A 25,301-nucleotide genomic window follows, 5' to 3' on the forward strand; every position below is an offset into this window, starting at 1 on the left:
AAGGAACTTTAAAACTCGATCTTGAATCCATTTGATTCTGTTTTAATAAAATAATAACTTTTAATACATTTTGAGAATAATATAAGAGCTTTGAATAATAAACATAGTTTGTTTTAATAATTAATACATACCGATAGTCTACGTGTGAAACAGATAATTTATCGTAGTCATCTTTGTCACTTAAACTCCTCTGTTCATCGTCTTCTTTCTTTTCTTCTTTAGAAATATTCCTTTTCATATTTAATACGTATATATCATCGATAGGTTCTAATATTTTTATATGACAAGTATAAAGTATTGTACTTTACACGATTCCTTTTATATTTTCTAAACAATAACGTTACTATATTAAGGAAAAACAAATTATTTTAAAAACATTGGCACTGTTTTATTCTTCTCTCTTCTTGCTTTGATTGAATCTCTAAAAAATACTGTTCGCTGCTCGGTGAGAAACTGGCAGAAATTGACGCGAATGATGCGTTGAGGCAGGTTGAGACCGTCGTCGTTGCCATGGCAAATAACAGATTCCATGTATGAGTGTATACGGCTTATAGATATATTTTTGCTTTGATTGAATCTCTAAAAAGTACTGTTCGCTACTCGGTGAGAAACTGACGCGAGCGACGCGTCGAAGCCATCGTCGTTGCCATGGCGAATAAACAGTTTCTATGTAGGAGTGTATACGGTCTATAGATATATTTTTGCTTTAGTTGAATCTCTAAAAAATACTGTTCGCTGCTCGGTGAGAAACCAGAGAGAAGTCAGACTTCTCTCTGTGAGAAACTAACGCGAGTGACGCGTTGAGGCCATCGTTGTCGCCATGGTAAAAAAACAGATTTTTTGTAGGAGTGTATGCAGCCTGTACAGATATATAGGATTTATAAGAGTGTATAAGATTTATAAGAGTAAGGAAACGTTTATTGATTACGCAGTAAAATTCGTATAAAGAGGTTATATTAATTTAATTTTAAAGAAATTAATTGTTCTTTTATACAAGACCGCTTTATAAAATATTACGAGTGTTCGTCGAAGTCTATTGCTGTAAGTAAAGTGTATTTTACAACGTATAATGTCTCATCTATATCGTCACATTAAAAAAAAAAAGACATTTTGACGTGCGAGAAGAAATTATGTGCACAAGTACGAGAAAACATTCGTAAAATATATCTAATTTTTTCTTTATTATATTAATTAACTTTAATCCGGTAATTAAAATATAAATGAATCAATATATTTTTTAACACGTCTCGTTACAATGTTCTCGAAGAGCAACGGAATATTCATATTCATCCGACATTTAAATACATAATAAAATAGTAATTTATTCTATAAAATTTAAAGTCTTCTACAACATCAAATTAACTTTCATACAGTACACGCATACGTTTTTCTTAAAACTTCTTAAACGTCCTTTTCTTATAACTCTCTTCAACTGTCAACTTCTGTTTCATTTTTTACAATTTTAGTTTGTTCGATGCTGGATTCATTCCTACTGCTTTCGCCAGTGCCATCGTCGATCAATCCTCCAAGGACCGCTTGAACGTACTCCTCACGGCCTTCGTTGGTATCCAAAGAGAATCCCAGAGAAGGAACGAATTCCGTCTCGATAGTAGTCTTCACGTCTTCCGTCGTTGTAGTCGTTTTCTGCGTCGTTGTCATTATCGTCGTAGCCGTTGAACTTTCCTCTTCAGTTTCACTAGTCACATCTTCGCTATTTTCTATCGGCAAGCCGGTCTCGAAGTCCAAGCTTCGCTGTACTTGCGGCAAATCGAAGACGGGCAGTTGACGAATTGAATCCTCGCGATAAAGAGGCTGTCCGAAATTTTCTGTCAATTGTTCTAGAATTTTTTCTTTTCGATGCGGTCGTGCGATCCTTCTTCGTTGCAATTGATTCGTTTTCTGCTCCGTAGCGTTGTCGTTGAGTCTTGAAGAAACGTCAAGGGACGGGTTGAGATCAACGTTAATATTAGATACGTTGTCCAGGGAAGATACAGAATCTGCATTTCCGGATGGCGTTCTAATTTGGAAAGGATTCAGCTGGGGGCTCTCCGTGGACAATGATGTTTCGTGTTGTAGTTTTCTGTTCTGCGATGCCTTCGATTCAGCGATTTTAGCAGGTGTCTTTAACGCGTCGAAAGTGGACGTCTCTGTATTCACGATGTTGTACGTCGTTCTAGTTTGCGGGTTTAATAATGGACTCTCTGTATCGTACGACGGTTCATCGAGTTCCAGATTAAACGAATCTTTCAGGTCTACGTTCCTCAAGTCTTTCGCCGAAAATGGTCGTGGTAGTCGATCCAGTTTCAACAACTCTGCCATTAATTCGAGAAGACTCACCATACTCATGTTTGAGTCCGGTTTTTTAAATTTATTGGCAGAATCATTTTCGGCGATGTAACTGTTGCTGTTAATATTATCTTCTGGAAGTACGCGACTGATATTAGATAATTTTGGCGTCTGCAAAATACTCCCCGTTTCCGGTTCAACAGATTTAACGATCTCGAAATCATTCAGTTCATCCTTTCCAGTAGAATCCGATCGCTGGTGTTGAGCGATAAGCCGACTGATAAAATCGTCAGCAGTTGTTTCTAGATCCTCATTTTTCTTTACCGTAATTGATATTCCATATGGAGAGTTATATTTATCAATCGCCTCATCGATTTGTTTTAAAGATTCCGGACGGATCGAGTGGAATAAATTATTCGCCGTCGTAGTTGCCGTCTCTCTTATTTTCTCTTCGGAACTTTTAATCACGCCTTTTGGTATAATAGTTTTTAAGTGTGAATCTTCTATATCAATGTCGCTATTAATCTTGGAAGGAGATTGCACGGTGGATGTCAGAAAATCGTCGGGAATAAATGTCACCGATTCTTCAGACGGTTTTAATTTCTCCGTGCTACTCGAAACGGATAGATGTTCTGGAATACTCGTGGTCGCCTTCGTACCAACCGAAACTGTCTTCTCATTTATACTCGCCGTGGAAACCGCAATTTTAGGTGTGACAGGACTCGTCTCGCAATTTTGCCTTAAAAAGTGGCATCTAGAATTTGTTTTCGATTCTTTCTGAATTCTAGCAGCGTCTCTAATTGTAAAACGGGATTCTGTGTCGTGCCGAATCAGGACATTCGCCTCGCTGTCATTTTTATTAGACGTCGTCGAAGAATTGTATGTTTCCTGCGAATTTATTGTAGATTCTGTGCGATCGAATTGAGCCGTGTACGATCGTTCGTTTGGCGGGACAAAATCGTCGAAGCCGTCGTTGTAGTCTACGATGGGCGGAACGATATCGGTCACAGGAATATTGACGAACGATCGATCGCGCCATGTAGAAACAAACCACGGAATTGGCGTAGTAATTCCTTCAGCGGTTGAATGAACTTCTGGATTAGACGCCTCTGAAAAACCTTCGTCCGTGTAATCGACTTCGTCGTACATCGGCGATTGATCTTCGTTATTTTTGAACGTGCTAGAAAATCGCGGAATCTCTGTTGTCGTCGTCGTCGTCTCAGAATTCTCATTAATTAACGTATAACTTGTTCCTTCAGGAACATTAATAAGAAAACGTTCCATCGGAGGTTTCAAAAATTGTGATGGTTGAGGAACTTCAAAACTAAGGTTTATGTTGTGCACAGACTCGTCGTTGAAATTAGAGATTGATCCGGTCGGCGACGAATTCTGGTCTTCGACTTCTATTTGAGTATTATTAGACGAAGACTGAGCGGTGATTTCGCTATGAATCTCATCTGCGTTTGTCTCAGTCGTACTCGTTGCAGGTGTTACAGTCATTGGTACGGTCGATGCTTGCGTAACGTCTTTCTGTTCCCAATGTTTCAACAACGGAGTCGTTCTGTAGCCGAAACTTTTCGTCGTCAAGATCGAAACGTCCTCGTAATCTTCCGTCGACTGATTATTACTCGTTTCATTGAAAACGTGCGTTTCTTTTACAGCATCTGAATTTACATCGTCTGCTTCATCGTACGAGTTTGATGACGAATAAGTTGAAACTGTTTGCACCAGAACAGGAGTAGTTGAATCCTTTCTCTCGCTTTGCGATACTCGATGTAGATTCTGATTCTGTATAAGAATTCTGCCGAGAGGATTATTGTTGAGCGCCCGAGCAATTCCTATGCTGTCTTTTGCCTCGATGTATTCCAAGCTATCTTCGTTATCAATCTGAATTACCGGCCTGTCGTTCTGCTGTCTAAATACTTCATCCTCGTCAATCGCATCGGTTACGTTGATCCTGAAACTCGTCTCCGACGTCGTCTCAAAAGCCGGACGCACTTTGTCATTTTTGGAGCGAACATCGTCGCTTTTTTGATCACCTTTATACGTTTTCGATGACGAAGCATTCTCCGATTTCTTCAGATCGTCGCGTCTCGTTTCACTCTCTCTGAAATCAATCTTTCTCGTGTCGTCATTCCGATGAGTAATCGTGGGAGGGGTGACCGGGCTCTTGCTATGTGCATAAAGGTAATCGGAACTATCGACCATCAGATCCAGCTTGCTGTAAGCCAATGTGGAAGGTCGATAGGTCGTCGGGACTGTAGGTGAATAAAATCTCCTAGTAGTGGTGGTGACGGTAGGAACAGTGGGCGCGTAAGACGTCTGTAATCCATTGGTGAACTTATCGGGTGTGCGATAGTCGTCCTGAAATTCGTTATCGCCGGATCGGTCCTGATAATCGTGCCGAATTATCGCAGACGCATGATAGGGCGAACGCCCTTTGTTCTCCATAAAATGTGGTTTGCCCGGGTAAGCGGAGTTCACCCTTTTCTGCTGATAATCACGATCGTAATTGAGGATCTGTCGAGCGTCCTGTTGAGAATAATCCTCAAATCCACTGGGCAGGTCGTTTCCGGTTGCCTCGACTGCGGCGTAATCCGTGATTCTGCGAAATCCAGGCGTGTAGGTCATGACGGTCCTGCCGCTGAGCGCGGAATAGTCGATAATTCTCGTACCACTGTCGGGATCTACCAAGCCATCTTTGGTGACGGCTTCCGCAGAAGCTTGTAAACTGATCATTGCGTACGCGTTGCGAATCATTTCGTCGTCGTCAATCTGATAACTATCGTGATTCAAAGCGAGATATCTTCTGGTAGCGGAACAGTCAACCTTGGTCCACCAGTCGCAGGTCAGTAGCTTCTGGCTGAAAGTCGAGCCGATCGGACACAGGAAGGAGGATACCAGAACGTCGTGACACACGTGAAAAACCTGACAGCCGGCTGCTTCATCGGCATAATATCCTATTGAGGAATCAGGTAGACTTTTTAATTGCGACTTTTATTTATATTCCTCGGAATTTACTGATTATTAATTATTAATTTTATGAAGTATGCTTTCAAAAAATTGTTACTTAAATAACTTTATTATTTATGTCTTAATTATTTCTTGCAAAAAGTATTTTATTCAATCTGTAGCCCTGACCAATACTTTGTTAGTTTAAATTTTTTTATTTCTCTATTACTTTAAACAATTGTAAAAAAAAAAACTTTAAATTGCAAGTCAGAGTATTCTAGTGTTTCACAGGCCCTTTCTATTATATTAAAATTTAAAGAATATGTAAATACATGTTACAATGTAAAATATAAAATTTTCGCATTTTTAATTAAAAAGATAAAAAAAAAGAAAAAAAAAAGGATTTTATGCATAGAGAATAGAAATATTGCGTTTAGCGAAACTATGGGTATGTCATAACGCATAATAATAAGCGAAATGGCATGAGTCGACTGTATAATTTATTCATGTATATTTACCACGTGAACGTCCTTCGCACGTGAATCCTGTCTGAGGTAATGTCGTGTAGGCAGGATAATCGATTCCCGGCTCACCCGGCACATTTTTTCTGATGTCGGATAGATCTGAAAGAGAAAGAAAGAGTGAGAGGTAGCATATTCATTACCTATAGCAAATCAAGTATGCCATTTAGAAATTATTTTCAAGTTAACGAGCTATTTAGCAACGAGCTAGCTTCGCGCTCCGTCATTGTTAAAAGAACGGTAGAGCTTGCACAGCTTTCACGAATATACCTTCGATTTTTTTTAATCTCTTGTAAATTAAAAAGGTAAATTAAAAAATCTCCAAAAAAGGCATCAATTTATAATCGTCACAATTAAATAAAATTGGTAATTAGCGTAATAATACATTGTTATTAAAATGAAGGGAACATTGTGTTAAAAAGAATTTGTTAAGTACGCGTAATGAGTTTCACCGTTGATTACCGATCAAGGTTGTGGAAAATAGGCCGTGATGATCACGTTACGTCTGTGATATTTAAGATTTCACAGTTATCGCTCGCGCTCAAATGGATAACGTCTTGTAATTTGCTGTATCTATATAATCAGTAAAGTTTTTCATAAGCTATCCGTGACGAGTTTCTTTTCCTTTTTTTTATTAATTTTTTTTCTTACAAACGTCGCAGTCCTTTCACGCGACTGACGACCCGTTTATTTACTCGATAATGACGACAAATTACTAATCATACGCATTTATACGTATTTACAGCGAATTAATAAGACTTTCGATGTCTCTGTAATTTTACAGTAGCAAAGAAAATTCAATTAAAGGTTCAAATAACAGATTTTCATATTAAAATCGTCAACTGCGGCACAGGCGGAGCGCCTTCTGATTATCACCGTCTTCATTCGTCGCTGCGCGTAGGATTAATTGAAAGATAACTATCGTCCTGCGCCGCAAGAATTCCGCGCGTGAAGGGAAAATAATTACATAACGAGAAAATGAATGAGGCGGTATCCACCTTAGTCGAAAGTATGAAACTATGAAAAGGCAGTCGCAAAAGAAAGGCAGGCACTTAATGATTAGAACGCAAGTAGAAGCAGCGCTTTATAAATCACGATTAGTTAAACATGTGAGAAAGAGATATTTCTAAGGCTTAAAAAATTTCTTAAGACATTCAGGACTTTTAAGATTCTTAATAATAACGTTAATAACTCACCCGTTATACGATCGTATGGATCGTAATGACCGCCCGCAGATCCATAACTGTCGAACGAACCGTCTTCGCTCGGATCGAAGTACTTTCTGAAAAGGCGAACGGTGGTTTTAATTAAGTCGTAAGTATAACCGAATTCGTTTTAGAGAAAAAGGCGCTTGGTAAAAAAAAACAAACCTTCCTCTAGTCCCATCGATAGCTCTGCGCGATAGAAAGCTTCTCCTAGGAATTTCATGTTCATGACTTCGTTCAACGATGCACAAGATCGTCATGAAACCTGTTACGCACGAACGAAAGAGTTTATAAAAAACGACGAAAGTTACGTGACAGTCGTAACAATTGAAAGGATTTAGCAATTTGATTAAAATGTTTCAAAATAAAAATCAATATATTTTTTTAATTTCTTTGGCTTAATTTGGATATTAATTATCGTTTGACATTGCAATTTAGTAATATTAATTTGTCGAGATAACAGATTATAATCCGAACGTTTTAATCAAGTCCGAATTAAGTTTTCTTATTAATCTCGGCGTAAAATATTCTTATGTTCCTCGTACTCGAGCAATATAATTCCAACTCTACGATTCATCTTCGCGAAGCAATGTAGTCACGCTGATCGCTGAATATCGTTCGATTTCCATTTCGCAATCGTGCGATCGTGGCGTGAAAGGTCACTCGGGATAGAACATCCTCGCGATTGTACTTTTGAGGCCACGCTAAAATTCAACCCGCGGTTTACAATCGGTTAGACAAGGTAGCTGTTAATTCGCGATTGACCATGAACGAACGTCGCCGTCGTCACGATCTTCGGCAGCCGATTCACGAGAAGCCCGGATTTTTTCCTCGTCGATTATAACACGAGTCTCGATTTATCTTTCGCGATGAAAGAGTTTCGTTTCTTTCTCATAATTCATATTCGCGCTTAGATCGACCGATGCCACTTGCATGCCGCGTGCATTATCACACGTTCCTCGCAAATAATCAAGATTGTCCCCTTGAAATGACGACAGTAGACTCTTTCCATGGCATTTCGAAGAGCGCACGTCGGGATAATTGTCTCATCGCATTATATAACGCAGTTACGTAATTATACAACATTATTTAATATTATGCAACATAGCACGTTAATATGATTCGAGGACTCTTGCTGATCGTTTAGATGACGCCGTTTCTCCGACTACAATGTGCATTCTTTGTCTCCTCATCGTTCTCATTAAGAGCAAAGCAATGAAGAAGAAAAAAATTAAAACGTTAATTACTTTTATCTACCCTTGAGCGAGGATTAGATTTAAAACTATACTCAGATTGAAAATTAATATACCTTTAAAAAATGTTTTAATCTTGAAAAAAATTTTTTTTTTATTTTGTGATCGTATAATAAAGATTTTCTTCGTTAAAAGAGTTGGTTATTTAGGAGAATCGCAGGGAAAACTATAAATATTTTAAATATTGCTGTGTATGGCTCAATAAATGACGTTGCTGCATAATAAGTATCTACCATATAAAGCTGCCGGAGCTCGATGTCGTTCGTAATTTCGTTGTCATTATCCGTAGTCAACATTATGTGAAATCTTTCGAAAGATCGACAATATCCACTTTATAGGGTGATGTTCTTAAACGCACGTGCTCTCTCTCATTGTGGCTGCCATTCTCAATGGCATTAAAAGGCCACGAGGAATGAGCGCAACGAAGACCGGTGGTCGTGATAGAGCGAGCTTATTCGGTGTTACAAATCGCTTGATCTCCGAGAATCCGTCCGTGAATTATTTTTCCTGCCTAATTTATTACGCGGAATTAATTACGCGACGATTCAGAAAATGCATGCAAAACAATGCGACCAACGAGAGAGAGAAAGAGAAAGAAAACGCCGCGTAACTTGCGACTGCAGTGAAACGAGACGAGTAATTAGTGGCGTCAATTTCCGACGGCGAAAGTGTTTCTCGCAAACAACGGTGTTTTAATACTCGGATCGCCGCTGAGATCCGAGACAAATCGGGATTTCACGGCGCGACTTAAAGCGATTGTCCGATTCAATTCATTTTGCCGACCGCGGGGAGCTTTTTCTATTAAATTCGCGTAAAGATGTCCTATAATTACCAAGTTTTATTGAGCAGTCAACGCGTCCGTGTGATATGATATTATTACCATCCGTTCACGAGATACATGTCCATTAACGTGGAATCAAATCACCGTCATGTTTCAGTATGAGAGCAAAAAATATATCATTCTAGCAATTGCTGCAAATTACGCGGCGTATAAATTTGTTAACTACACGTGAGCACGTCGGATTATCGAAATCGCGACAAAAAAAAAAAAGAAAAAAAAAGCGTAATAATCTCTATATGCGTAACACTTGAATGGTATGAAGAGATTTAATTTATGAGCGCGTTACCTCGATGTTTTTCCTAACGTTACGTGAACGTCATATATCGAGCTTGTATGAATGGACGTAGCGAAACGCGGATAAGCGGCATTTTCTTAATTATAACTGGATCACGGACGGATCCGCTGTTCATCGGTGATTGATTGAGTTCGCTACCGGTAAGACGGCCGAGAGTTCTCTCGTTGCGTAATATCCGCGAGTGTAACGGATAGAGAGAAAAGGGGTAGAGCCAAAGATCTTCATAAATTAAATCTCCTTCAATTCAATACTAGTAATATTTCACGACTTCGGTTTTCTCTTGCGATTAGTCTTCGGTCATAACGCCTGATAAAATCTATCCGCGGCAATTAGCAATATTTTCTTATTGGATGTATGCATCCATGTAATATAAACACTATCTACAATCAGATAATATGTAATGCCACGTTAATAAATCAATTTATAAATTTTTTGAGAATCGCGAAATAACGCGGAAATCTTAGGCGTTGATAATTTATTCGAGCGCATCAATAATTTTATTTTATTTTATTTTAAAGACTTGTGCGCAAAGACAAAAAGTATTGTTTTAATTAAAGAGACAGAATATTTTATTTTAATTATTTATCTTTAATTTAAAAATCTTCGAGTACTCGTATCCTTAATTGATTTACTCTAATTAAATTCGTCTCATCGTCAACCGCAAATTATCAAATTTTTATAAAGAGAGTCGATCTTTGGCGCTCGCTTTCGTTTCTTCTTTTTTTCTCTTTTTTTTTCTTTCTTTTTTTCACTCTTGGTGTCCGATTATGATCGATAAGTCATTAAAAAGTTATTTAATCCTGATCGATGAAGACCCGAAATACGCGTCGATTAACACACACATGGCACGGTTGTCTTTACCTGTCCTGCGGCGGTAAGCTAACACGATAGGTGATGAAAATAAACGAGATACGCGAGAGATCGAACACTATCCACTCGTGTAAATCGGCACATGATAGCTAATCGCGGAGCACGTTACCACGTACAAAGTGAGTCCACGTTGCGTGGACCACATGCGGACACTTACACAGAATACTTAGGTCAATTTTCAGCATTTTCGGTGTCGCATGGGCGGTTTGCGGCGGATGGGACGAAGTCCCCGATTACGCTCGTCCACCGTGAAAAGTGACGGCGGATGCACTGTGCACCTCGGCTTGGCTCGACTCAGCTCTCGGCCAGCTCTCGACGGACTCTTCCTCTCGTCCATCGCCGCGTCTCCTCGCCGGCCGGCGCGGGTAGGGATCCCTGATCCGCGAGACCTCTTACCTTTCTTCTCGCGGAGCCCTCTCACCTGTGCCTATCTATAATACGAGCGGGCCATCCCTCGCGTAAAGAAGAATTCCTCGCGAGTCGCGCCTCTTTCCGCGCGCGGAAAATCCATCATTCATACCTCTCCGTGTAAGCGATAATCGACACGACTCGATCTCGTTTAGCATGGTATCGTTGGCATAGATCGCGCTTCTTTTATTTCCAACTTGGCTGATCCGAAGCTAATTAAGCCAATTTATTATGCGGGGCAACTGAAAGTCTAATCTTTAATACGCGTCGTCCGTTGTCATTGGCCTCGGCCAGCTCTCGAGTTTTGCTAAATGAAAGTTTGACAAATAATTGCTCGTTTCGGTGCTCAAAATTGTAGGTAATATGCAAACACAGACATTTTACGCTCGATACCTCGGAGAGCCAAGTCCTTGAAACGTAGAAAGCGATGTTGTACCGCGGAGATTCATCCGCGAGGGATTAAATCCGATACGCACGGAGGGCTGCGTGTAATCGAAGTAAGGCGACACATTATATAAGTTCGATGACATTGCCGCGGTTCGCGGCGTACACACGTGATCGTTTTCGCCTTTTGCATAACCGACGATCCCGTCTCTCCCACCATCGGCTTTCCTCGCAGCAGCACGGTGACCATTTTCACCTGGTGCGTGCCATTTTTCGAGGCCGAGGACCGCTCGCTCGCATAAACGTTGTTTTAAACGGGTCAGCGATCGGTATCTTAATTAAGAACACTCACGTGGCTTCCCTTGGGCGAATATTTTTGTTTAATTAAATGTTTTTATGACAGGAGGGAGGGATCCGTGCGTAACAAGCCACTAGCCATTACATTAAAATTAAAAACCTGCTTTCGTCAACGTGCGCGAAATATTGCACGTGTCAGCGGTCCGCTCCGACAAGTAAACCAAGTACATATATATAACGTGTCGCAAAACTTTAAGTTGACGAGTTTAGATTAACAGGCGCGTTAAAAGATAATATAAAACCATTAAAAAGAGCAACATTTTTAAATTAAATCCGTTCGAAAATTTAACGAAAATGTGCCGCAAGTGGCCGAGAAAGTCTCCCACTTGCAGGCTAAGCTACTTCTCTACACTATTTTTACTGTAGATAACGAATCTATAAGTTTTAATATATGGCAATACGTCGAAATTATTCATTAGAAAATAAACTCGGAGCGTTTCGTTGTGGATTCGTTGCCTTCGTAAAATAAAATCGTTACGTGAAGCCGATCAGTGGGTACGCGTTGCATTCTCACGTAACAGCGTGCAACGGCGGGACGCTGCTGAAACAGCTATGCTCGCTCTCGTCCCTTTCGCTGCTTCTCATCTTCGTCAAGTGACTTACAACAACGATTTACGATGCGCCGTTACCGCGCTTTCATGCAGAACGGTACCACGTTCGCACGTGTTGCGTTCGCTCTAATGGCATCGACGATCGACAAAAAGATTTATTCTTGCGTCACATCTTGCCCTCGTAGTACGCATTATATCTGCGATAGCATTCCAAGTCGTCTACGCAGCATCAACTTTTCTCGAGGAACTTTTATCTTAATTTCCGTAATAAGCGGAATCTCAGGAATACTTTTACCGCAAGGAGATATTCGATGGCACCTGTAACATTCACTCGCTTTTAATCTAATTATTGAATTAGAAAAAACCTGCGTATAATTTTGTTTTTTTTAATTTATTAATTAATTAAATATTAAAGTTAATAAATTAAATTAAATTAGTTTAAAATTTAAAAAAGTAAATTAAATTAATTAAATATTAAAGTCAAATATGGGAAATATGATGGTGCTCGTTGCGAAAAAGAAAGAAACCATTTACGTATTCCTCCTACCGTCTTTTATTCAGTCGGAAAAGCACTATTGTACATATAAGGATTATAAATTACGCAGGATATTGTACCCGCGACATGTTCAACGGGAGTGCAATCAACGAGGTCGAATATGACGAAGTAGCGATAGTTAAACGAGCAGCCGTACATAATGCTCGACACGTTTAAGCCGCGGGAAACAGAAGACATTAAAATATCTTTATGAAAGAGGTGGTTTTCTTATCCTATAAAATAATCGTAAATTAAATGGCAGCGAGAGGCGCGGAAAAGGGACAACGTCGTCGAGGATGACCGTCGGTCGTTCGAGCTCGTCAAAGGCGAAAATTTATTAACGTTCGGTGGCACCCGCGAAATAACGTTTGCTTATGCAAATCAGAAAGACCGTGGTATTTGACCGCCGCAAGTATTATTATTGGCTTTCATCGACATGACCCTGTTTGCAACTTCGCGTATATGTATATGCAGCAGATACAGCATGAAAGGGAAGCTGCACCTTGGGGACTTTCTTCGCTGTGAAATTGTAAGTAAATCGAAAGTAAAATTATCGCTCATGGGGCTTCCTCTTCGCTTTGAACCCGCGTTTAAATTAAACAATGAGATAAGGATCGAACAAACAATTGGCTTCGATCAAGCCATTAATCGGCTTGGCCGATTATTTAAAATTATAAATTAATTTCGCGTTAATTTTGATATAAATGTATATAAGTTATTCGTTCATTATTTTCCCGCGCGGTTAATCGGAATAAATTACTATGGCATCGATATTCTATCTAAAAAAATTGATTTGCTAAATATTAAATACCTGCAATGTATAATATTGTAAATTGAAGACCGATGGATACTTATCGGTCTTCGTTGGCGGTATTTGTTAATTAAATGAATCTATGAAGAATCTGTCACACTTTTATAAATGAATAAAAGTTTATATGAAGGATTTAAAATATTATACATACATGTATTAATTTTAAATGTCGATTAAAATTCTTTTGCGCCAGATTTTATATTAAAAAGAAGTTTTCTTTTTTTTTAATACTAACTGTACATCGCGAGAATTGACGCGGGTCAAGAAAGGTAAGCCCCGATAGTGAAAGTCGTCTACACATAAAGTTCGAAAATAGAGCGGCTTACGAAACTACTCCCGTGATAGTTACAAAAATTGAGAGGAACATAAACAATATTGCGAACGCTATGCAGAATAAAGTAAGAGTAATAATTTCCTAACGGAGAATTAGCGATGTCCACATCTTTTCGCATTAAAACCTCACCGTAGATTATACTTATCACGAATTATATAAATGGATATAAATAAATTACGGAAAATAGATTTAGTAAGTTAAAAAAAAAAAAAAAAAAAAAGTGGATAATAGTGAACAAGTTAATAGAAGAAAAAGAGTCTTTAAATTACTAGAAAAATTTGTGCATATGGAAACGTAAATACATGGCGTTCTGGCTGGCCTGTTAACTTCGTCTTACGAATCGCAAGAAACGCGGAACCGCGTCAATTACTTTGATTCGTGCGATGTTATCGCCTAACGACGAGCATATCGCTGATAGAATCGTGACGACGTAATAACAGATTTCTACACCTAAGAACCGAGGAGTCCTTTTCTCTCTTCTCTAAACGTTATAATCTTTACCCAATTTGTTCTCACGGCCCGTATTCCCGTACAAGCTATTTAGATACGATCCGCGACGCGTTCCGCCACGCGGAAGAAAGCACACGCGCGACTGACTTTTTTCACAGCACGTTCACGGACGTCGACACGAACTCCGTTACACCTGTGCTAATTGTATCTCGCAAGGAGTGCCTAATCAACGAGCGAGAGTAGAAAGTATCGGTCGTTAACCAAATGCAAAAGACACTAAAATAATTAAAACAGTAATTTACGAAAAATAAAAAAAAAAGACGCGCACGCGATAATGAGTCCTCTGTAGTCGTCTAAATAACAAAAACAAAAATAATGTTTTAAGAAAGGCTGAACTGTTGTTACGGTATCTTGCGTGAAGAAAGAGTCTTATATTAATTATTTTCATAAAACGTCTTGTATTACATTATTTTATAGAAATAATAAGGCATCATAAAATTCATGTTTAAAAGAAAAAAAAAAGAAAGAAAGAATTAATTCTATTACAAAATGTGGATACGTAATATTGCTTCACGAGATTTCACAAACTTAACGATGATCTTAACGTTTCTAATGAACGCATCAAATTTTATTTAATTAAACTCGGCGCATACCGTTCAATTATTCCGTTCAATACCGATGTAATTAGAAGTAAATGATTTTGAACCAGATCGCCGTTGGTTTGCTGGCTTAGAGACTGTGCGATGAGCGCTTTCACAAGCGAACGGAAATTACGAAATTTGCGTTAACTTACGGCAAACGTAGCCAGCATTCGATGGGGAAAAGTCCTTGACGTAAGAGTTCTGATAATTATTGGATCCTGAAAAATTAACCGATGGATTATTGTTACACATGCGTCTCGACTCATCGCAAGGTTCATTAATTAAGGTACTTACGCAGCGTGAACACATCCACTCGATATATTGTAATCTGCGGAAACATTCGGCTCTCACAAAATTGCTTGAATTTCGCTTCTTTCGTAATAATAGCTCACTGTTAGACGTTCTACTTTAAGTACTTTCTATAAAATAAAAATATCACAAAGTCTGCTGAGTTAAACGATCCATATATTTAGGAGAATTTTTGTGCATTTATTACTTACGAGTTAGAAGACGAGTTTTAATTTCCACCTTTTCATAATGTCATCTCTTCCGTTTTGCTTTTCGTCTCCCACAAAAGAATTCGCGAGGCTAAATTTTTAATACACAGCTTAAAAGGCTGTGTGTAACTTATGTGTGACAAAAAAATTTATGAAATAATTAATGATAATAATATAATATTATACATAATGCAATAATGTAAACCAGCGATGTAAAATTAAACAGCATAAATTAATACTGATTATTTCTCATTCTTTTTCTATACATTAGAAGAAACTATGCGCGTGCTACGTGCATTAATTAATTGTAATAAATTCGTTATGATAATTACAATTAAATGATCTACGCATGACAGCGTGTTATCAGTTTACTTACATTTGTAGCTTTCGATTAACTTAGAGTAGGTTATTTTCAGTCCGTCCGTCCTTCCTTCCTTCCTTCCTTGGCAGTTTCTGAATTATCCTGACGGATGCATTCGTTTACGCAGCAGTCAGACCAGTTACTATACTTGTTCAGAGATTAACTCTTTTTTTTTTTCTCAATGTAGAAGAACAAAGTTAACCTCTCAACTAGTGCAATAACTACGCTGACTACTGCGTAAACGAATGCACCCAACGTGTTGTAGCACTTCACGTCACTTGACGCTGTATTACACTGCTCTGCTTTACTTTTATCGTCACTTCTTTTATCTTTTATAATCAGATTTCACGCTGTGACACCGGTGATCGTCAAAACTCGCTGAATGTCGGTGATGGCGAGTGAAGCGGGTCGGTAATGTTGGTCGCGGACGTACGCGGCTAATATCAGGTCGGACGCCTCCTGCGCTGCGCTCGCTAAGTAACCTTATCGTTTCGATGTACTTTTTCGAGACACGAAACGAAGCACAGAACGATGAATGATATAACAGAAGTACAAAAATGATCCTTCGTTCGCGAGTCAACGACGTCGACACTAATTAGTCTGCGAAAACGTCCTATTTGTGATCGATAACACGCGTAATTGCGGAGCGATTAACAACACACCCGCACGCTGAGGCTCCGCGGCTAAACTGACCATTAGAGATTTCGGCGCTTGAAGAGAAAGATTTCGAACGCGAACGAGTATAAATTTATTTATGATTTTTGCCGATATGTGCATCGGTGAAACGCGCTTTAATGCGCGTAGCTATTATGCGATACTCAATCTCGATTTAGAATTACGTTTCCAGATTAAAACGAATGCCATCGATCGGATCGCTTATTGTTAATGAGCGGATTAAATTTCTACATATAATTTAATTGGCGGGGTTTGTCTTACACCGCGTATGTGAAAATCACTCGCGCGTGCTGGTCACTAAAGCTCTATTTGACTTTACGATATCGCGGATGAGAAGCGGCATGTCTAATTTTTATTCACAATAATCGTCGAAATAATTGAGTGGCTTTTTTGCACGTTATCACTCTCGCTTTCTACGGATTAACTTATTGTAAAACTGCGAACTCTCTTTTTCTTATACCGACAAATGTCTAAATAATTGCCTTTACGAGTATGCTTCGCGGGAAAAAAATTGTCCATAGCCGGTTAAATTATTTTCTTTTTTTAATATTAAAACAAACCATGCGCATGCTTTGCATCCGCTATTTTTCAAAAAGTTTGTTGTCAGCGGAATAAACGGCGCCAAAAAGGTGCGCATAACGGTAAAAATAAACGGGTCGCAATACAAAATTTTTCACACTCATTGGACACTCGCGGTATCATCCCCATGCCGACCAATTACAACCCTTCTCTTATCACCTGATAGGTGGGAACGTTTTTTCCCTAGTGCGCCAAATAATTACCCCCCCCAACATAAGTACCGTTATCACGACCGCGCTACCCTCATTTCGCGCCTAAACGTAGTCGGGAACGGATGTGTAAAGGGGGGATGACTGTTCTCTACCGGAGTTCAAGTTTAAGTTCACGGTCACTTCGATGAGTCAGCGCCTTGAGGAGTAATAATTAAATAAAAGTTTCATCGACGATACATCAAGATACATCAAGATACATCAAGATACATCATATTCAAGCAATTCTTTTAATAAATTGAGGAAGATAAACTGCGCGGAGAACATTTCATCGCGGCCCGTCTCATTTTCCGCTTGGCCCAAGCTCTGGATATCGTTTGTTACACCGACGGGAATCGATCGAAGGATCAAGAAGTAACAGCTGGATCTCGCTGCGCGTCACAGACAGTTTCTTTTGTCAAGATCGAGGATTTAACGGAAGCGTCGTGGACTATCCTGTGAGCGATCTAATGCGCGGAGAACATTTCATCGCGGCCCGTCTCATTTTCCGCTTGGTACAAGCTCTGGACATCGTTCGTTACACCGACGGGAATCGATCGAAGAATCAAAAAGTGACAGTTGGACCGCGTTTACGTCTCAGGGTCGTGTTTAAAGATTTAACGGAAGTGTCGTGAATATCCCGCGAGTGATCTAGTGCGCGGAGAACGTTATTTTATCATAAAACAAGGTCGTTTTTTGTGATCGAAATATTGTTTCGTGTTTTCGGAATAGAATTTTCGCGTTTTTAATATTTTTTTTTTCAAATTGATTATCGCACAGCCGTCGTACGCGTTGATCTTTAGTGGTGGTGTCGATTTTTCGTGCTGGTGTGACAGTGACCGACAGTAATGGCCTGACTTACTGTGGCGACGGCGGCTAACGCGCGTGAGCTAGGGTGGAGTGCGTTAGGCCTTACCGCGGATCGTGTGCGTGAACCTTGGAGTACCGAGAGAAGCGAGAACGAGGGAAAAGTTGGAGGAAGGCATCTTTATGTTCTGTTCTGTTCACGACCGTGCGTGTGAGAGAGAACGCATGAGTGATCGCTAAGAAATCATTATAGGCGCCTCTAATGATTTCTTAGCGATCACGTTTCTCTCTGTACGGTCGCGAACAGAAGAGCAGAGCATGCCTTCCTCCAACTTTTCCTCGTTTTCTCGTTTCTTTCGGTACTTCAAGACTCACGTACGCGATCCGCGGTAAGGCCTGACGCACTCCACCCTAGCTTACGCGCGTTAGTCGCCGTTGCCGCATTGAGTCATGCTATTATTGCCGGTCACTATTACATGCAATTCGGGAAACGGCATCTTCTGCTTGAGAGATTCGCGTTACGCCGGATTGTGCGATGCGTATTTTAGTAGTTTTAAATTCCTATTCGAACAATTTTTCCTTGTTTTATAATAATTTAAACTAGGTATGAGTGATAGTGTAATAAAGTGCGCGGTGAATATAAGTCATAGTGTTATGAAGTGCGCGGTGAATATGAGTCATAGTGTTATGAAGTGCGCGGTGAATATTATGTAAGTGAGTGTGAGTGTACAGTGTCGCGTTTTTGTATATAATACGGGGTGCCGCGTTTAAGTTATTACAAAACAAGGTCGCTTTTCTCGTAATCGGAATATTGTTTCGCGCTTTCGGGATATAGTAATTCGCGTTTTTAATTTATTTTTTAAGGGATCGTCTTACAGCCCGGAGTATTCGTTGGTCCTTCGCGGAGTGTCGTTTTCTGTTTCGTTAGACGTGACTGATAGTGCGTGCGCTACTGCGCGCAATTCGGGAAATTGGCATCTGCTGCTTGAGAGATTCGCGTTACGTCGGATTGTGCGACGCGTATTTTAGTAGTTTTAAAGTCCTATTCGAACAATTTTTTCTTGTTTTATAATAATTTAAACTAGGTATAAGTGATAGTGTAATAAAGTGCGCGGTGAATATGAGTCATAGTGTTATGAAGTGCGCGGTGAATATTATGTGAGTGAGTGTAAATGTGAGTGTACAGTGTCGCGTTTTCGTTTATAATACGGGGTGCCGCGTTTAAGTTATTACAAAACAAGGTCGCTTTTCTCGTAATCGGAATATTGTTTCGCGCTTTCGGGATATAGTAATTCGCGTTTTTAATTTATTTTTTAAGGGATCGTCTTACAGCCCGGAGTATTCGTCGGTCCTTCGCGGAGTGTCGTTTTCTGTTTCGTTAGACGTGACTGATAGTGCGTGCGCTACTGCGCGCAATTCGGGAAATTGGCATCTGCTGCTTGAGAGATTCGCGTTACGTCGGATTGTGCGACGCGTATTTTAGTAGTTTTAAAGTCCTATTCGAACAATTTTTTCTTGTTTTATAATAATTTAAACTAGGTATAAGTGATAGTGTAATAAAGTGCGCGGTGAATATGAGTCATAGTGTTATGAAGTGCGCGGTGAATATTATTTCTTTTTATTTTAATTGTTATATTACATATGTTTTAGGTATACTTATATATTTTTATATGCATATGCTTTAATATATATTACTTTCAGAGAAATAATGCTTTTTTTACAAATTCTTTATTTAATTGTCTTTATTTCTTTTTATTTTAATTGTTATATTACATATGTTTTAAGTATACTTATATATTTTTATATGCATATGCTTTAATATATATTACTTTCAGAGAAATAATGCTTTTTTTACAAATTCTTTATTTAATTGTCTTTATTTCTTTTTATTTTAATTGTTATATTACATATGTTTTAGGTATACTTATATATTTTTATATGCATATGCTTTAATATATATTACTTTCAGAGAAATAATGCTTTTTTTACAAATTCTTTATTTAATTGTCTTTATTTCTTTTTATTTTAATTGTTATATTACATATGTTTTAGGTATACTTATATATTTTTATATGCATATGCTTTAATATATATTACTTTCAGAGAAATAATGCTTTTTTTACAAATTCTTTATTTAATTGTCTTTATTTCTTTTTATTTTAATTGTTATATTACATATGTTTTAGGTATACTTATATATTTTTATATGCATATGCTTTAATATATATTACTTTCAGAGAAATAATGCTTTTTTTACAAATTCTTTATTTAATTGTCTTTATTTCTTTTTATTTTAATTGTTATATTACATATGTTTTATACTTATATATTTTTATATTTTTATATGCATATGCTTTAATATATATTATTTTCAGAGAAATAATGCTTTTTTTTAAAAACTTTTTATTTAATGAATTAAATAAGACAGCTGTCTTATTTCCTTGAATTAAAATACAGGCGCGCGCCTGTATATATATATTAAATATATTTATTTGCACTAATATTAAATTGCTTTAAGTGAAATGATGTGTAGGATGCATCAAAAATTTTTAACCACACCGGTCGTACTTACAGAAAATATTAAAAATATGTACAACCGACAGTCCGCAGTCTGTTTAAGTGGGACGGAAAATTTTTGTTGCCTTTCACATTATTAACTTTGTTTAAAATTATATTACATTATTAATATTTTAAAATATTACATTGTATTACATCGATTTTGTTAGTTCCAAGATAATCCGCTTACCAAACCTTCCCGGCGCTTTCAGCTCTGCAATACATCGAGAGAGATGTGTTGGCTTGGATCTGGCCACACTTTTTTAAGACAAAGTCTTTTCAGATTTAATACAGTGGATTCTCCTAACTGCCCGCTCTGTGATACGGAAGAAACTCCGAACCGCGTAGTATGACAGTGCTTACGATTTGATTAATACAGAGGAGTTTTTGTTAAAAAAAAGTAACGACTCATTTATATACTCTTTCTAGGCAGTGTACGCTGGAATACAGATATGGCTTTTGCTGCGCTGACGACAGCTAGCGAACGTGATTTTAGAGTCGTGTACGTCGAGTTTCACATGTGCCGCGTGTATGTACCGCGCCGGCTGGATTTGCCGATAACCGATTTCCTCCCGTTCTCTCATTCCCTGTCTCCGCCGCGTAGAGTTACGTACGCTAGACGCTGTCGCCGTAGAAAACGTCACATCTGCTCTTCGGTGTGCACACGCTTTTGATTAATTACTAACAGTTAATAATTGTTAAAATTGAAATCGATATCTTGCCCCTAAGCTATCAGGGCGATACTCGTTGTGGCAGTTAAATTGCTATAAATTTACTTTCGTGATCGTTTACTTTCAGGAGACTTAACCTCACAATGTGTCTTGAATAGTCTCGCTGTTAAACAATTGCTGTCAGCATGGACGTAAGTGGGACCGAAACGTACGATGAGGACGTGAACGATCAGCCAGTCGATTACAGCAAAAAGTACATCGAGAGAAATGCCGTGTCGCAGAATCAACGTCTGGCAAGCGACAGGACGCAGGGAAGCCGCGTTTCGAAAAAAGAGTTTGACAAGCGCGACAATAAGGTCGATCTGTTCAGCGACTATGCGGAAACCGATCTCGATCAGCCTACGGATTACAGTCTGCGATATGCCGAAGACGACACCGACGAAGAAGAAAAGCAAAACAATGAGTACTTTCCAGGCAGTGAACAAGAAGACACAGTTAAGACTTATTGTACAGAGGGAACACCCTATGAGACTCCTTTTAATTTTTCCACAGCTACTTCTATGTCGGATCTGCGAGTGGAAGATGTGAAAGACAATGTACTTGTGAAAAAAGTATCGAAAAAGACGATTGATGTACCTAGCAAAATACCTTTTATTAAACAAACTGAAGCACTTAGATGTACTGAGCAGGACAATTTAATAACTAAAGAACTTGAAGAAGAGAATTCAAAGGATACTACAGTTCTCAATCCAGGACAAGTAACTCCAGAAAAGCTAGTTAATTATTATGAAGAAGAAGAAACATCTCGTGGCTTTTCACGTGTCAATTCATTTAGTTCTCTGAATAGTGCAACAATTCCTCAAAATAATATTACAAAAGTTACATCAAAGGAAGATCTACTGCCTTCTGCAAATAAAGAAGAATTGGAAAATAATGAGCATGATGAAGGAAAGTTGAACAGTGATCCAGTCAAATTGTCATTAGTGAGTGATAATTCTTTTGAGAATAAAACCAGTCCACGTGTATTGGATAAAGAAGGTGTGTATGTTATACTGATTAAAAATATGAAAATATGTTTTTTATAAATTATTTATTATAAATTATTTTTTTATAAATTTTTTATAAATTATTTTTGCATGTAACAATATATTTTAACCCTAGCTTAGCATAAAAATACTTTATATATTCTAGGAAAAATGGTAACATTTGGTGGTCAAGATTATTATGCTGAAGAAACTCCTTTAATGTTTTCGCGCTGTAGTTCACTTGGTTCATTAAGTGGTTTTGAACAATATTCTATTCATGATGATCGTAGTTCTGTGATCAGTGACTTTAGGTAATTTTAATGTATTAATGTTATAATATTTTATTTCTAGTTATTTTATATTTTTAAGGAAATATCTAATTTTCTTTTATTTAATATTTTTATTATTTAGTTATGCAAACTGTAATGCAATTTTTTATTTATGTTTCAGCCGCAGAACTAGTGGTGTAGTCTCGCCCAGTGAATTGCCTGATTCGCCCACACAAACAGTTTTACCTAGTCCACGTAACGGTCATAAAACCCAGAATGCAGAATTTATATCGAAGATACAAGAGGAAACAGTAAGACCATCAGTTCGACACTTGTGTAAGCGATATTAATAAATATAAGCATATGAATAATTGTAATAATGTAAGTATTTATCTGAAAGTTAATTTTATTTCTTGCAGTATTTTCTAAACCGCAAATCACTAGAAATAGTGTATTTGAAGACGACATTGCTACTTTCAAAGAGGAATCCACACCAATTGAATTTTCTAGTGCAACTAGTCTAAGCTCTCTTACAATTGACGACGAAGTTAAAATATCCAATCCCACCAAGACATATCACACGATGCAACAAGAATTTGATACAAATGATAAAAATATTCACATGCTTGAAAAAGATATGCTTAATATGAAACTAAATACCTCGGAAAATAATATAAAAGGAGAACAAGTAAGTGATGGCGATGAAGATGACGAGGATATGTTGGCTGCTTGTATTAATGTGGGAATGCAAACCAACAGGTAATATACAGGCATTATACAGAAAAATAATTTATTAGGTTATTAAAAATAAAATATTTCTATATTTTTGTGTATTCTTATAGATACAGACAATCTCTGAATTCTCAAAAATCGGAGTCGCCTAATATTTTAATCCCGTATCAGAGAAATTCTCCAACTAGATTGGAATCGCACACAACGCCTAATAAAACATCTGTTGGTACTTCAAAAACTAGAACTGCAATAGAAATTGTTGCTTCAGATACCGTACATGTATACTGTACAGAAGATACGCCCGCAGATATATCTCCAGTAGGCTCTCAATCCAATTTATCTGCACTTTCAATGCCAAGTGTACAGGAGGATATAGAGAAGATTGTGTGTGAACAAGATAAATTACCCGAAACTGGTTGTCAGAGAAATAATTTATTTGATGAAAATTCCAATCTTTCAGGCGAAGATGAGAAAATATTAGACGAATGCATTCAATCTGGCATATCTAAGGTATTCATTTTTTTTAAATCGTTATTTTATATATTTATTCAGAAATTTCAGAATAATTATAAACTGGCTTACTTGCTTATACTAGAAAACTAGAGAAAACTTAATTTTTAATTTAATTAAATTTGAATTAATTATAACACATAATTTAGACATGTAAATTTTTATTAATCTTTTCCATAAGATCGAAATGTTAAAAGAAAAAGTATATTTCGTATTTGTGCACATGTATTGTAACCGATTTAAAAATATTGCTAAAACTAATTTATTATTATTTCAATTTTACAGGCAAGGCAAATAACTCCACCACCAACAAATAGTATTCTGTTCAATAAAAAATCTGAAGCATTATTACATAAATTTAACAAATGCGGCACACCGTCATCTTCTCCTGTTGAAACAAGTCATGGAAATAAAAATTTAATATTGAGTCCTAAATCACCAAATAGTGCGTCATTAAGACACCTCGATGAATTGTCAGACGATAGTCTCAATCATTCTGATGATGAGGCAATTTTGTCGGAGCACATACAATCTGCAATGCCAAAGGTTGCTTTAAAACTAACAAGACAATTCAGTATTTTTTAAATATCTGTTAATGTAGAATACACATGCAGTAATTAATTAATATTAAATATATTTCTCATTAAATAAATTATTTTCTTAGGCAAGATTTAATTCATCTCTGTCAATCGGAACATTAACACAAAGCACAGAAAATTCTACAACGATAAATAGACATTCATCTTCTACTACAACAACATTTTTTCAACCAAGGTATATGGAGCAAAAGAAAAATGTAATAAAAAAATTTTTACCTTTCGAAGACAAAGTCGGACTTTCTGAAGAGGAAGAAGATATTATGTTAGATGAATGTATTAGATCTGGTATGCCAAAAGTAAGTTGAATAATTTTCTATTATGAATAAATGTATAAATATATGTATGATGATATAAATTAATTTTTAGGCATTAAATTCCATGCCGTCTGCAACGATAACATCCGCAACGAAAAAGTCTGAACCGTCTTTGAAAGCCATAGGCAATTTTTCCATCCCCTCAACTTCTTACTTTACAAATAAATCTCACTCTCCCAGGAATGCCGCACTGTATTCACCATCGTATAAGTCTGTGAATATCAACACGACGGATGTACGTTTCGTCAGAGACGTATCCGGTAATTTTAACTACTTCCCTGAGAGAGCAATGAGCAGTAATGTAGCGCAGACCTCTGGGCAGACATTAAAAACTTGTGATAACGGTATGCGCGACAGGATAAACAATTCACCGCATTGTGCTCGAAGATCACCACTTCATTATTCGGAAAGCCAAAACGGTAATTTTCCCGACAGTTCGTATATGCGGTCCCGCGATATGAAATACGTGCCGATTTGCAGTAGGATCCAAAACGATGACGATTATACATGCAAAAATCATAACGCAATGAAATCCAACACGATGCCTTCGCGCCACAGTTCAATAAATTCTCTCAACGAAGAAGGCTCGCTGATTTCTTCAGAAGAATGGACTTTATTGGAATGATGTATTACTTCCAATATATCTAGAAATAAGTGTCACGTTAGCGGAGATAAATTTAACGAAAGTGCAATCTTCAACGTTCGTGATGATTGTGAACCGATGCCAGAAAACAATTATTCTGTGTGCAGTTACAATTCTTACATTTGCTAAACGTAATATGTGTATATTACATGTATCATGATAGAGTTGCTCTTTCTCTGTC

At 37.7% G+C, this 25,301-nt stretch overlaps 2 protein-coding genes across 2 annotated transcripts; one reads left to right on the forward strand and one right to left on the reverse strand.

The window, feature by feature from the left end:
* Positions 1 to 999: 999 nt before the first annotated feature.
* LOC139106888 (uncharacterized) lies at positions 1,000 to 17,014 on the reverse strand. The gene is made up of 9 exons (XM_070663944.1): positions 15,568 to 17,014; positions 15,195 to 15,320; positions 14,989 to 15,113; positions 14,847 to 14,912; positions 10,381 to 12,241; positions 7,130 to 7,229; positions 6,956 to 7,041; positions 5,757 to 5,861; positions 1,000 to 5,246 (listed from the first exon to the last, which is right to left on the reverse strand). The coding sequence occupies exons 5-9, from the start codon at positions 10,406 to 10,408 to the stop codon at positions 1,429 to 1,431; spliced, it is 4,137 nt and encodes a 1,378-aa protein (XP_070520045.1). The 5' UTR covers positions 10,409 to 12,241; positions 14,847 to 14,912; positions 14,989 to 15,113; positions 15,195 to 15,320; positions 15,568 to 17,014; the 3' UTR covers positions 1,000 to 1,428.
* Positions 17,015 to 20,560: 3,546 nt separating this feature from the next.
* On the forward strand, positions 20,561 to 25,249 carry LOC139106960 (adenomatous polyposis coli protein). The gene is made up of 9 exons (XM_070664102.1): positions 20,561 to 20,757; positions 21,156 to 22,066; positions 22,220 to 22,364; positions 22,504 to 22,658; positions 22,742 to 23,081; positions 23,165 to 23,564; positions 23,850 to 24,110; positions 24,229 to 24,459; positions 24,530 to 25,249. Exons 2-9 carry the CDS (start codon positions 21,214 to 21,216, stop codon positions 25,100 to 25,102), a joined length of 2,958 nt encoding a protein of 985 aa, XP_070520203.1. The 5' UTR covers positions 20,561 to 20,757; positions 21,156 to 21,213; the 3' UTR covers positions 25,103 to 25,249.
* Positions 25,250 to 25,301: the final 52 nt, after the last annotated feature.

This window comes from Cardiocondyla obscurior, linkage group LG12 (assembly GCF_019399895.1).
Source record: "Cardiocondyla obscurior isolate alpha-2009 linkage group LG12, Cobs3.1, whole genome shotgun sequence".
NCBI lineage: Eukaryota > Metazoa > Arthropoda > Insecta > Hymenoptera > Formicidae > Cardiocondyla > Cardiocondyla obscurior.

Bases quoted from the DNA above. Each gene is read 5' to 3' on its own strand.
- LOC139106960 (XM_070664102.1), top strand. From the start codon at position 21,214: ATGGACGTAAGTGGGACCGAAACGTACGATGAGGACGTGAACGATCAG. The intron at 24,111-24,228 runs GTTGCTTTAAAA...TTATTTTCTTAG, and splicing joins TACAATCTGCAATGCCAAAG to GCAAGATTTAATTCATCTCT. The intron at 24,460-24,529 runs GTAAGTTGAATA...ATTAATTTTTAG, and splicing joins TTAGATCTGGTATGCCAAAA to GCATTAAATTCCATGCCGTC.
- LOC139106888 (XM_070663944.1), bottom strand. From the start codon at position 10,408: ATGCTGAAAATTGACCTAAGTATTCTGT. The intron at 5,862-6,955 runs GTGAGTTATTAA...TTTCTCTTTCAG, and splicing joins TCCATACGATCGTATAACGG to ATCTATCCGACATCAGAAAA. The intron at 5,247-5,756 runs GTAAATATACAT...ATTCCTCAATAG, and splicing joins GTGCGAAGGACGTTCACGTG to GATATTATGCCGATGAAGCA.